Here is a 14,638-nt window from a genome sequence, read left to right as displayed (position 1 = left end):
CAGAGTTTTAATAGAAATCAATATTGAGCCAGATGATATGTTATGCACCTTTATTACAGCCCACTGGAGGCAGACAAGTGGATCTCTGAATTCTTAGATTATTCTTGCCTGTATAGTACATTCCAGGATAGCCTGCTCCAGGAAATAAACAAACAAACAAATAATATTTAAAAAGTTAGTTGATAGAAACTTCAATAGTAGATGTTTGCAGTTGATTTGTTCGTGTGTGTGTGTGTGTTTAACTGTACCTAAAATAGTAGTTTTTGTTTTGAGACCAGGTCTTTTTCTGACTGACCTGGAACTCACTATGTAGACCAGACTGATCTCAAACTCAGAGATCCGTCTGCATCTACTTCTGGGTGCTGGGATTAAAGGTGTGTGCCACTATGACTGGCAGTTTGGCTTTTAGTTTTGTTTTAATGTCTTTGACAGCATTGTGTGCATGTGCCTGTGTTGAAAGATGAGTGAAACCCAGGGACTCACCATTGCTGGGCAAGTACTTTGCCATCGAGTTAAATCCTAGCTCTAAAGCATTTATTTTTACCTTTTTGAGGTAGCGTTTCATTGCTTTGTCTAACCTATTCTCAAATTCCTTAGCTCCAAGCCAGGCGGTGGTGATGCACGCCTTTAATCCCAGCACTCAGGAGGGAGGCAGAGGCAGGCGGATCTCTGTGAGTTCAAGACCAGCCTGGTCTACAACAGCTAGTTTCCAGGACAGGCTCCAAAAAGCTACATAGAAACCCTGTCTTGAAAAACAAAACAAAACACCAAAACAAAACAAAATAAAACAAAACAAAACAAAACAAAACATTCCTTAGCTCCAGAGATTCTTTTGACTCGGCCTTTTAAGTAACAAATATTTCTCATAAATAAGTTTCTATTCCTACTTAATTGCATCATGATTTGGTTAAATTATGTGCTAACTGATGAGCATTTAATATTAGCTCCTAATTCCTTAACTAGAATTTCCCTTCCGAATCACCTTCTCCTGTTTTTCCACTCATTGTAGTTAACATTGCCAAACATCTTCATATATACAGTAATTGAGTCTTACTTTATAGGTACTTTTTTTAAAAAAAGATGTTCGTGTTCATGCCCATGTGTGCGTGAGTGCCCATGGGGGCCAGTAGAGAATGTGTGATTTCCTAGAACTAGAGTTACAGGTTTTTGTAAATGATAGAATCAAAACTCATGATTGAGCAAGCAACAAGCCCCCTTAACTACTGAGCCATCTCTCCATCCCCAGGACTATTAATTTATTTGAGATATTTCATTGGATTGCAGTTTAGTAGTAAATTGTCTTAGACTGAGGCAATTTTACACATACCATGTGAAGTACAGTATACCAATTTTAAAAAACCCATTTACTTGTATAAAAGATGTTTTTTAAAGCTTGACATAATAGTGCACACCTGTAATCCTAACACTTGGGAGGTGGGGACAGGAATATAAAAAGTTCTAGGGCAGTGATGGCTACATACAAATTCAAGGCCAGCTTGGGTTACATGATACCTTACTATTTCTGATGTGGAATGTCTTCCTCTGTTTGTGTTACTTTTATTGGTTACTGAATGAAACTGCTTTGGCCTATAGCAGGGCAGAATATAGCCAGGCTGGAAGAGATATAGAAAGAGTAGGCAGAGTCAGGGAGATGCCACGTAGCTGTTCCAGAAGTAAGAGGTAACAAACCACGAGCCTTGTGGTATAATACAAAATAATAGAAATGGGTTAATTTAAGATATAAGAGCTAGCAAGAAATATGCCTGAGTTATTGGCTAAACAATGTTGTAATTTATATAGTATCTGTGTGATTATTCAGGTCTGGGTGACCAGGAAACGTAAGAGAAGTCTCCAATTACATATTTCAAAAAAAATTTTATTGTTAATGCTTTTAAAAGTTCTTAAGGGGCCCTTTCTTACTCCCCCTCCTCACCTTCTTACTCTCCCTGAAATGGAGTCTTCCTTTGTTGTCCCCAGCTGGACTCTTGGACTCACATGACTGCCTACTTCAGCCTTCAAAGTAGTTAGTACTATAGACATGGGTCACCAAAACCAACTGGCTTGTTTCTTTTTGATTAAAGTATTTGCTAAACTTCCTTCTACAGATATATTTTTCCTTCAGGTTATTGAAATTCTGCATATGAGCAGTGACCTGTGCTCAGTAGGAAAGAGCAGCTGGGTATGGTGGCACATTTCTATAACCCCAGCACATGGCAGGTGAGACGCCTACCACTGAACCACCAGTGCTTAACCCAGCACTTGGAACGTTGAGATGGGAATCTCAAGTTTGAGGCCAGCCTAGGTTATGTAGTAAAACTTAAAAACAAAAAGTAGGAAAGAATACTGGATATAATCTTGAATTATTTTTCAATCATTTTTCTTATTATAGATTTGTCTAACTGGTGGTTTTTAAATTATAGTATTAGTGTTCACTGACAAATTAATATTCATAGTTTTTTTCTTTAAATATAAAGTATGTCTTTGAATTCCAAGTGTTGGATTTTGAAATTCCAATTGTTAGATATTGAAAAACTAGGGCCTTGTTAGAGTTGATGGCACATTTGTAATTCCCATATCCTTTGAGGTATTTTGTTTTTCTTTTTTGAGTCAGGGTCTTATGTAGGTCAGACTGGCCTCAAACTCATCTGTCTTTGCCTCTGTAGTTCTAGGATTAAAGGCATGCATCAACATGCCCAGTGCAACCCTAGTTCAGTTATGAGAATTGAAGTTTGAAGCCAGCCTAGTTAGAGCCTGGCTCAGAAATGGGCTCCAATAAAGTGTGTGTGTGGTGGGCAAGGGGTTTTGCAGTACATGAGAACACATGATAGAAATCATTAGGACTAATTTAAACTGATCTTCATATGTTTATAATTCTTTGTCTCCCCCTATGTATGTGTTTGGGTATGTGGGTTGCCATATGACTTATGGGCAGGTCAGAGGACAACTTGAGACAGTTAGTTCTCTCCTTCCAAATGTTGTTCTAGGGATCCAATAAGTTGGTCAGGCCTTGGAGACAAGAGCCTTTATCCAGTGAGTCATCTTGCTTGTTTATATGCATAAAATTCTTTAAAGTTACTGCTATTTTCTATGACATTTGAGCCTAAAAATATTAAGCACTTTTAATATTTGGTTATAACTTTAAATAAACTGATTTTAAAGGTAGCATGCTATTTATTTTTTATTTTTTTGGTATTTTGAGACAGGGTCTCTTTTCATATCTTTCACTGTTTTGGAACTTACTCTGTAGACCAAGCTCACCTTGAACTTACAGAGATCCACCTGTCTCTGCCTCTCAAGTGCTGGGACTAAAAGCATGCGACATCATTCTATTGATTTATTGATTTTATTGATTTTTATTGAGCTCTACATTTTTCTCTGCTTTCCTCCCTTTAACCCTCTCCTTTAACCCTCTCCCAAGGTCCCCATGCTCCCAATTTACTCAGGAGATCTTGTCTTTTTCTACCTCTCGTGTAGATTAGATCCTTGTAAATCTCTCTTAGGGTCCTCATTGTTGTCTAGGTTCTCTGGGATTGTGATTTGTAGGCTGGTTTTCTTTATGTTTAAAAACCACTTATGAGTGAGTACATATTATAATTGTCTTTCTGGGTCTGGGGTACCTCAATCAAAATGGTGTTTTCTAGCTCTACCCATTTGCCTGCAAATTTCAAGATGTCATTTTTTTCTGCTGTGTAGTACTCCATTGTGTAAATGTATCACATTTTCCTTATCCATTCTTTGGTCAAAGGGCATTTAGGTTGTTTCCAGGTTCAGGCTTTGAACATAGTTGAGCACATGTCCTTGTGTCACGGTTGAGCATCCTTCGGAGATATACCTAAAAGTGGTATTACTAGGTCTTGAGGAAGGTTGTTTCCTAATTTTCTGAGAAATCACCACACTGATATCCAAAGGGGCTGTACCAGCTTACACTCGCACCAGCAATGCCGGAGTGTTCTCTTTACCCCACAGCCTGGTGCCATGGAGGCCACAATAGGGTGTTGGATCCCTTGGGAATGGAGTTACATGAGCCGCCATATCAGTGCTGGAAATCAAACCTGGGGTTCTCTGGAAGAACAGCTAATGCTCTTAACCACTGAATTATCAGCCCTAGTATAAACCATTTATCAAAATGATTTAGGTTTCAACTTCCTAGAAAAAAAATAAAGTTTATAGAAACGAATATTTTTTTACTGAGTTATTAGTGAGTAATTATGTTGAGTCTATGAAGATAAACTTTGAAAAGAATGTTTTTTGTTTTTTCTTTTATTTCCAGTGCTGGGGATCAAATACAGGACAGGCATGTGTTCTACTGCTGAGCTCTATCTCTTGCTGAAAGCAGACTTTAATTTAATTAATTTATTTAAATTTTATTATGATATTTATCTCTCTATGTATGTGTATGGATATGCACATCTTGGCATGTGTGGAGGTTAGAGTACAAATTTTGAAAATCTACTTTCTCCTTCTATCTTGTGCATTGGAATACAGTTCAGCTCAGCAGACATAAGGGTGGGCATGTTTACCCACTGAGCCATTTCCCTAGCTCCAGAATCGCCTTTTAAAGGATGTGTAATTATTGGTGCTGGAGAGATGGGTTGATGGTAGGAGCACTGGTTGCTTTTGTAGAGGACCAAATGCCTAGCACTCCATGGCAGCTCACAATTGTCTGAATTCCAGTCCCAGGGCATGCATTCACAAGGTGTGAAGACACTGAGGCAAGCATTCATACACATAGAAAATGAAATTTTGCTGGATAGTGGTGCTGGTGGTGGCACATGCCTTTAATCCCAGCACTCAGGAAGCAGAGGAAGGCGGATCTCTTAAGTTCAAGGCCACCCTGGTCTATAGAGCTAGTTCCAGGACAGCCTAGGTTGTTACACAGTGAAACCCTGTCTCGAACAAAAGCCAAAAAAGAAAAAAAAATCATGTTTATTATACATTGTTATATATTTGCTTATATATTTTATATAGAAGATTCCTCTTCTGTATAATAGGATCTGTTGAGTAAATACTTATATTTTAATTATGGTAGAATCTTCCTTCATAGCATAAAAAAATTTAGTGCCTATTTGTTGAAGCTTACTTTAATATATTCTTTTAATTATTATGTGTTACGGCATTAATTATATTGATTGTAGTAAGTCTATATTTTTCCAGTCATTTTTTACTTGACTGTTTTTTTCCTTTTTGATAAATTCCTTATCTCTAAGAATTTTGGGAGGCTGGGTGCTGGAGATGCAGTTTCACAGTTTTAAGAGCCTGTAACTCCAGTTACAGAGGAATCTGACACCTATGGCCTCTGTGGGCTCTACATTCACATGCACATACTCCCACATACATAATTAAGCTAAAAATAAAATCTTTAAAAGAAAAGAATTCAGGGAGGGTTGGGGGTTGGGGATTTAACTCATTGGTAGACAAATTGCCACACAAGTACAAGGGCCTGGGTTCAGATCTTAGTTAGGAGTAGGGGTGGGGCAGAAAGGCCAAAATAATAACTGCAGCTGGATGTAGTCTGGAACAAGCTTTAATCCCAGCACCCAGGAGGCAAGGGCAGGTGGATCTCTGAGTTTCATGCCAACAGGGCTGCATAGTGAGACCTTGTTAGGTTGAGATGGGCAGATGGCTTAGTGGTTATGAGCATATACTGCTCTTAGAGAGGTCTCAAGTTCCCTTTCTAGCATCCATGTTGGGCTGCTTGCAACCACCTGTAATTGCAGCTCAGGGGATTCTGAGGTCTCAACTATGCATGTATCTCCCTTATCCCCCATAATTAAGTAATAGTAATCTTTTTTTGTTTTTGGTTTTTGTTTTTTTCAAGATAGGGTTTCTCTGTAGCTTTGGAGCCTGTCCTGGAACTAGCTCTTGTAGATCAGGCTGGGCTTGAAACTCACAGAGATCCTCCTACCTCTGCCTCCTGAGTGCTGATATTAAAGGTGTGCGTCTCCACCACCCGGCTAAATAATAGTAATCTTAAAAATAAATGTCTAAGGGACCTGAGATGGAAAGAGATCTTTTGTTCTTTCTACATTCTTCTTTGTAAACCCATTTTAGCTTTCTGTGCTAGATATTTTATTCTAGTTAATCTCTGTCTAGAAATCATTTACAACTTCTTTTTCTGATTACTGTAGTTTCTTAAAAAATCATGTTTGTTTCACTTGATAATTTGAATACATTCACAATTTAGAAGGAAAATAGGTGTCACAGTTTTTTATTTTGATATATTCACACTTTATTTTTAACAGAGAAGAAGTTCGTGCCCCAATTCCTCAAAAACAAGAAATATTGGTGGAGCCAGAACCTTTGTTTGGTGGTAAGTTCACTTTATTTGCTTAATTTTATTTGATTTTGTTATTGTCTGGGATTTTAATACACGAACTGAAGATATGAGGGCTTACTCAGAGATTATTTTGTAATTTAGAGAATCAATTCCTATCTTATATTTCTATATTCTTCCCCAGGTAAACTGCATTCCTTAACAGAGAATAATAACAGTAAGGAGGAAATTTACCAAAAAGAATTGCTATCTTTTATTGTAAGGGAGGGTGTAACTATAGCCTTTGCTGGTCTGGATCTCAGAGACTGCCTGCTCTATGCTCTACATTCCAAATTCCAGGATTAAACTTGTGTGCTACCGTGCCTGGCTCTCTCCCCTGACCCCAACATGCACTCCCTTTGGAATTGCTGCATGCCATGGAAATCAGTGTTATTATATTAAAAAGAATTTTTAATTTTATGTTGTGTCTTCTTCTAAATGTATATATTACTGATAGCTCAATATACATTTGACTTATTGTTCTTTATTGTTTTATATCCCTTGCCTGCTCTCATTTTAATATCTTCAAATGCTGCTCTTGTTTTGGATAAAGGAGAAAAATAGTCTTTATTCCATGTCAAAAAGAAAAAAAAAATTGTTAAAAAAATTGGGTGAATTCAGAACATATTAAAGTATGGGATATTTAATACGTTTTAAAGAACAGTAATAGTCTAATGAGTGCCTGCTTCCTTTTATGAGGCAAATATTTTTAGGTATTACTTAAAAAGTAGAAGATGAATCTTATTGTGGTAGGGCAAACAGATGGTGAAATGTATATTGTATTGAGAACACTAGTATAGAGATGGTTTGAAACATGAAAATAAGATACCTGTTTTAAGTTTTGTAGAAAACTAGGGTAGGAAAAAGAAATAATAATTTTTTACATGGTTTCTCTGTAGCTTTGGGGCCTGCCCTGGAACTAGCTCTTGTAGACCAGGCTGGCCTCGAAAAGAAATAATTTTTTAAAATTTTATTTATTTACTTATTTGAGACAGGGTCTCCTGTGTGTCCTTGGCTAGTCTGGAGCCTGTTATACTCTTAAACTCACAGAGATCCTCTTGCCTCTGTCTTTTGAATTCTGGGATTAAAGATGTGTGCCACTATACCAGGCAAGAAGGGGCGTTAATTTTGTTGTTGTTTTGTTTTTTGTTTTTTGAGACAGGATTTCTCTGTGGCTTTGGAGCCTGTACTGGAACTAGCTCTTGTTAACCAGGCTGACCTCAAACTCTCAGAGATCCACCTGCCTCTGCCTCCCAAGTGCTGGGATTAAAGGCATGTGCCAGCACTGCCCGGCCTGCTTTAATTTTTTTAAAGGATTAAAAAGTTATCCATGTGCTGGGGTGATGACTCCAATGTTAAGAACACTGACTGTTCTTCCAGAGGTCCTGAGTTCAATTCTCAGCAACCACAGGGCGGTTCACAAACATCTGTAATAAGATCTGGTGCCCTTTTCTGGCCTGTTGGGATACATATAGGCAGAATGCTATATAATTAACAAATCTTTTTTTTTTTAAAGTTATCCATTAAGTGTCAATACTTCCTTCCTAAGTAGAGCGCTTGCCTAGCATGTGTGAGGCATTAGGTTTAATCCCTAGCATTACAAAAATTCCATCTGTATTGAACATAGACTTTTTTCTTGTCAGTATTCCCTAAACAGCAAAACAATCATTTAGAAAGCATTTATATTACATTAGGTATAGTAAGTAATCTAGAGATGGTGTAAATTATAAAGTACATTGTGTGTACATGTGCATGCATATGAAGGCCAGAGGTTGTAATCATCCTTAGTTGCTCTTCTACCTTATTCATTGAGGCAGGGTTTCTGAGTCAAACCCAGAGCACTCTGATATGGTTGGTTTTTCTGTCCAGCTTGTGCTGGGGATCCCATCTTTGCATTGTGTTGTGTGACAAAACTTTTCCTGGGAGAGGCAACACACTCACATCAACTCACCTCAGATAGGGATCCCATTACAGACCAAGTATCAATGCCATCAAAGTCCAACTTGTTGAACTAATGAGTTTAATTGGGGTTACTTACAGGAATATGGGTGAGGGGTCACAAAGACATCTGTATCACCAAAGCCCACCTAGCGGGAATCTGGAGCACACTGTACAGGTTGGAGAGTGTCCTTTCTAAGTTGATCTAACCCTCTTCCAGGCAGCTCAGCTAGTTTCTGTTTCTTCCAGGCAGTTGGTCTGATCCAAGAGTCTTCTTTGTAGCTTAGCTTTTATTGCTAACTTTTTCAAGAAGCGGCCTATTGAATCTGGTAAGTTTCAGGGACTTCCTGAAGCTGTTTTGAGATGTTTACTTTCCTACTTAAGGAGCTTCCTGCAGGATAGACTGCTTTAATCTCTAAGGAAATTTATACAACATCTTCCAAGGCTGGGATTACAGGTGGGTTGTTGTTTTAGGGTTTCTATTGCTGTGAAGAGACACCATGACCACAGCAACTCTTATAAAGAAAACATTTAATTGGGGCTGGCTTACAGTTCAGAGGTTTAGTCATTATTGTCATGGTATTAAGCATGGTGGTATGAAGGTAGATATGGTGGTAGAGAGGTAGCTGAGAATTCGACATCTTGTGAGGCAGCAGGAAGTGGTTTGCTTCCACAGTGACACACTTCCTCTAACAAGACTGCACCTCCTAATAGTGCTGTTCACTTAGGGGCCATTTTCTTTCAGACCACTATAGTTTCCGAGCCCATTGTGCATTTTACCTTGGTCCTGGGGATCCAGACTTAACTACTCAGGTCTGCATAGTAAGCGCTTTTGCTGGTAAGATGTCATCCTATCCTGGATAGTCACCTACAGGTTGTGCATACTGAGAGATGGCAATGTGTTAGACAGCTTCATGTTATAGTAATAAGATGTTTGAGTTAGTTGTCTTGAAAAGAGGGCACTATTTTAGTTTACTTTTGAAGGTTTCAGTTAGTCCCTTTGCTTGTGGCAAGGTAGTATACATTATAGTGAACACATATGGTAGAAGTTACTCAGTTCTTGGCAGCTGAGAAACAGAAACAGTAATAAAAGAGACCAGGGTCTCATGCTCCCATCAAGAGCACAGCCCAAAGTGACCAAAGCTTCTCTGTTAGGTCCCACTTCTCAAAGGTTCACATAGTGCTCATAGTGCTGTGGTGGGAACCAGGCCATTATCACAAAGAGCTTTGAGATGACACCCAAATCATAGGAAAAAGGATTTCCTTCAAAGCTGTTGAATAGAGATGCTATATCCTCAATACAAAGCAAGTAAAAGAAAGGTCAAAGTCTCTTGAGACTGCCTGCAACTCAGAACAACAAATTTTATTGAGACAGAATGTAGAGTTGATTAGATTTTAGCTTGCACAACCCGTTTTAAAAAGATCTATCATTTTCTTATTTATTTATTCATTTCATTCATTTATTTTTTACTCTGTGAACCATGCTGGTCTTGAACTCAGAGATCCACCTGTCTCTGCCTTTTGAGTGCTAGGATTAAAGATGTGCACTCACTGTCCAGCTCAAGATTTATTTTTTTTTAATTTTTAGTTTGTATATGTGTGTGTACACATATGTGTCAGTGCAGTTACCCATGGAGGCCAGGAGAGAAAATGGGATATCTTGGAGCTGGTATTACAGGCTCTGTCTCTGTCTCTTTCTGTGTGTGTGTCTGTGTGTGTGTGTGCATGCTCACTTTTATCTGGAGCTGGCATTACAGGTAGGAGTGTGTATATGCCTGTCCATGCCTGTCCAAGGAGGCCAGAAGAGGTCATTAGATTCCCTGGATCTGGAGTTAGAAGTAGTTGTGCACCAGTTGATTGGGTGCTGGTAACTAAACTCAGACCCTTTGAAAGAGTAGTGTATTCTTCTTAACTGTTTAACCAACTTTCACAACCCCAGTTTAGCACAAATCTTTAAGGAATCACCGCTACTTAATTTTTGGTGTGGTATCAAAAAATATTCATATTTATCTAAAATACTATTTCTTTACTACTGTATTTCTGTGTGGGGCTGGATTTTAACATTCTTTTTATACTTGAATTTAAATAAAGCAATAGATTTTAAATTATGCAGATGGTATGAAAGTTCCAGTTTTTCTCTTAAGCTAGATATTAGCAGAGATTTATGAAAATATGAAAACAGTGTTGCTCTCCTTACTAAATTGGTTTTATCTGCTAGTCCTTGTATTCCCCTAGGGCTGTCCTGTGTGTATGGATTTCTGTTAACTTTTTGTAGCTTAGTCTTTTTGGCCTTAATGAATAACATGCCTACTGAGTAAACAGAAAGATGATTACAGACAGAAGAATGGTGCTTGCTTGTGGTAGCTAGTTTGCAAGAATGAGAGGGCACTTGGAAAAAAGGTCGCAGGGCGAGAAGTGTTGTAGCTTTAAGAGAGGCTCTTAGTGAAGGTATGATAAATGAGGGGGGAGCAAATACCAGGTGATGAGCCCAAAAAATAATAGGAGGTGGGTAGAGGGCTAGTGATATAAAGTAGTAGTAAAAGCCTCAAGGTGACCTGGTGCCTCCCAAAAGAATGAAAGAGAGGTAAAATATGCTGGCCTATCAGCTGGTTGCTCTTGGTGGATTGGAAATAGAAAATCCCACATTACACTGGTATTCTGTGTCTTGTCGTATAACATACTTGCTTTGTCAATTGTTAGGTTATAAACTGTCAGAAGGGTTGTATAAAAGTGCTTGCTGTGCACCGATGACCTGAGTTCCATCTCTGGAACCCCTGGTTGAAGGAGAGGACCAACTCCTGAAAGTTGTCCTCTGATCTGTACACATGGGCTGTGGCAAGCACACACATTAAAAAATAAAAGTTTAAAAATCCTATCACTTAACTAGTTTTCAGAAGACATTGTGTGGGGGCCAGGTATGGTAGTACACGACTGTAATTCTAGCACTTAGAAGGTCGAGGTAGTAGTAGATTCTGAGCTCCAAGCTATTCTGGGCTAGGTACAAGGGCTATCTTTAAAAAAAAACCAAAGCAACAACAAAGGCACTCACTGAACCTAAAGAATTCCTGCTCCAAACATACATTTTAAATAGACACTATTAATTAAAAATAGTTCGAAGATTGGAAAGAATCACAATTCTTCAATTTTATTTTTTAAATCGGAAAGAAGAGCAGAATGAAAGAGATTAGGTTTAAATTTTTTAAAATTTGGGCTAACTATTTAAAAATTTAATACTAATTATTTTAGAAAGTCTCTTCCTGAAGGTAATTGTGATTCTTTTGTTTATGAGACAGTCTTATGTAGTACAGTCATGAACTTACTTTGTAGCCTTTTATGACCTTCAGTCTCCTATTCCTACTGAGATTCCAGGCATGTAGCACTATTTCTGGCATTATAATTATGATAGTTTAGTATAAATATTGGTGATCTTGTGTGCTTATATGAATGAACTCAACTCATGTAATCAAAGATGACTTTAAATTTCTGCTATGATTACCGGCATATATCACCACTCTAGGTCTATGAGGTACTCAGGATTGAAGCCAGGGCTTCATGCATGCTGGGCAAGCACTACCAACTGAGTTTTATTGTTAGCCCTGAGTTTCTAAGTTTTGGTTTTGAAAATTTTAATTTGTGGTGTGTGTGGTGTTTGTGTGGGTGTTCATGTGCACGCATACATACACGTGTGCCCACACAGTCACGCACACAAACCACCACAAAAGGAAATTGGATTCCCTGGAGCTAGAGTTACAGATAGTTGTGAGCTAACCCATGTGGATACTTCCTGGGAACTGAACAAAACAGCAGTTGCTTTTAACCGCTGAGCTATCTATTTTGTAATTTTAATTGTTTTTCTTTTAACTGAGTGATTCTTTTTGGTTTTTCAAGACAGGGTTTCTCTGTGTAGCTGTGGCTGTCCTGGAACTCTCTATAGACCAGCCTGGCCTTGAACCTACAAGATCTGCTTGTCTCTGCCTCCAGAGTGCTGGGATTAAAGGTGTTCGCCACCACAGCCTGGCATATATACATATATGTCAATTTAAAGTGTTACACTGAAAGAATTTATTTAACATATCCATTTTCAGTTGGCCATGGTGTATATACCTTTACATCCCAGCTCTCAGACAGACTGATCTGGTGGTCAATCTGGTTTATATAGTGAGGTACAGGTCAGCCACAGCTGTATGGACAACAGGCTCCGTCTCAAAAGGCAAAACAACATCAACAGAGCTCCATGAGTATGATATGTATGGGTAATAAAGTTTGAAAACATTTTTCTAAGAAGAAAGTAGCATTTCAATTAGTATTTAATTAGTATCAATTCTAAATCTTATGTAAAATATATAAAAATGGAATATAGGTTCTTTAGAAGGACAGTAGAAGAACTTTGTCCTGTGTAATCATGAGAACACTTTAGAAATTTACAGTGTATTTTTTGGTGTTTATGATTCTACGTGTGCATCCACTAAGACAGAATTCTTAAATCTTGGGGCTTAGGATTTACATAAGGGCTAGGACTGAAGGAAGAGCACTTGCCTAGCATTTTTTCCCTCCTAAGACATGATCTCACTGTGTAGCTCTAGATCATTCTGGCTTTGAACTCACAGAAGTATGCCTGTTTCTGCCTTAGAAATACTGGGATCAAAGGTATGTGATGACGTGAGACCCTCTCTACAAAGAAAAGAATTTGCAGCCAGACAGTGGTGGCTCATACTATTTAATCCCAGCACTCAGAGGCAGGTGGATCTCTGAGTTCAATGTCAACATGGTCCACAGAGCAAGTTCCAGGACAGCCAGAGCTACAGAGAGAAATCCTGTAAAACCCTCTAAAAACCAAACACACACACACACACACACACACACACACACACACACACACACTAAAGGACTTGACTTGTGTTGCGCCAGGTCAAAGAGTGATTAATCCTTTAAACTGAATTAAAAGATTTTTTTATTTTAAATTTTTTTATTGATATTGATTGAACTCTACCTTACTCTTTCACAGAACTGGAAACAAATAAATGATTTTGGCTAATTGTTTGTTGCATACAACATAGTAGATTTCTTTTTCTTTTTTTTTTAAAGATTTATTTATTAATTATGTATACAGAATCTGTCTGCATGTATCCCTGCAGACCAGAAGAGGGTACCAGATCTTATTATAGATGGTTGTGAGCCACCATATGGTTGCTGGGAATTGAACTCAGGAGCTTTGGAAGAACAGTCAGCGCTCTTAACCTCTGAGCCATCTCTCAGCCCCCCCCTTTTTTTATTGATATACAAGATTTTTCTCTGCTCCCCTCCCTGCCTCTCCCCACCTCAACCCTTCCCCAAGGTCCCCATGCTCCCAATTTACTCAGGAGATCTTGTCTTTTCTACTTTCTACTTCCCATGTAGAATAGATCTATGTAAGTCGCTCTTAGTATCTGCATTGTTGTCTAAGTTCTCTGGGATTGTGGTTTGTAGGCTGGCTTTCTTTGCTTTATGTTTAAAAACCACCTATGAGTGAGTACATGTGATAATTGTCTTTCTTTGTCTGGGCTGCCTCACTCAAAATAATGAGCTCCATCCATTTACCTGCAAAATTCAAGATGTCATTATTTTTTTCTGCTGTGTAGTACTCCATTGTGTAAATGTACTACATTTCCTTATCCATTCTTTGGTAGAGGGGCATTTAGGTTGTTTCCAGGTTCTGGCTATGACAAACAAAGCTGCTATGAACATAGTTGAGCACATGTCCTTGTGGCATGATTGAGCATCCTTTGGATATATACACAAAAGTGGTATTATTGGGTCTTGAGGAAGGTTGTTTCCTAATTTTCTGAGAAATCGCCACACTGACATCCAAAGGGGCTGTACCAGCTTGCATTCCCACCAACAATGCAGAAGTGTTCCCTTTTCCCCACAAGCTCTCCAGCATAAGTTGTCATCAGTGTTTTTTTATCTTGGCCATTCTTACAGGTGTAAGATAGAATCTCAGAGTTGTTTTGATTTGCATTTCTTTGATGACTAAGGATGCTGAACATTTCCTTAAGTGCTTTCAGCAATTTTAGATTTTTCTGTTGAGAGTTCTCTATTTAGGTCTGTATTCCATTTTTTTAAAAATTGGATTATGTGATGTTTTGGTGTCCAATTTCTTGAGTTCTTTGTATATTTTGGAGATCAGACCTCATTCTGATGTGGGGTTAGTGAAGATCTTTTCCCATTCTGTAGGCTGTTGATTTGTCTTGTTGACCGTGTCCTTTGCTTTACAGAAGCTTTTCAGTTTCAGGAGGTCTTATTTATTAATTGTTTCTCTCAGTGTCTGTGCTGCTGGTGTTCTATTTAGGAAGTGGTTCCTCGTGCCAATGCGTTCACATGTACTTCTCATTTTCTCTTCTATAAGAT

The 14,638-nt window shown here is 38.4% G+C and overlaps 1 protein-coding gene across 2 annotated transcripts in view; it reads left to right on the top strand.

Annotated features, from left to right (window-relative positions):
* The window catches only part of Ubxn7 (UBX domain protein 7), a 61,002-nt gene that overhangs the window by 21,033 nt on the left and 25,331 nt on the right, over positions 1-14,638 (top strand). For both annotated transcript variants that reach the window (XM_048454022.3, XM_048454021.3), the window contains exon 3: positions 6,243-6,310. In XM_048454022.3, coding sequence (XP_048309979.1) covers positions 6,243-6,310 — 68 coding nt within the window. The remainder of the gene's footprint in view (positions 1-6,242; positions 6,311-14,638) is intronic.

Source organism: Myodes glareolus, chromosome 2, assembly GCF_982192425.1.
Source record: "Myodes glareolus chromosome 2, mMyoGla1.1, whole genome shotgun sequence".
In the NCBI taxonomy this organism is placed as follows: Eukaryota; Metazoa; Chordata; class Mammalia; order Rodentia; family Cricetidae; genus Myodes; species Myodes glareolus.
Note: the sequence above shows the minus strand (reverse complement) of the source record. Positions and strands in the feature narration are given on the sequence as shown.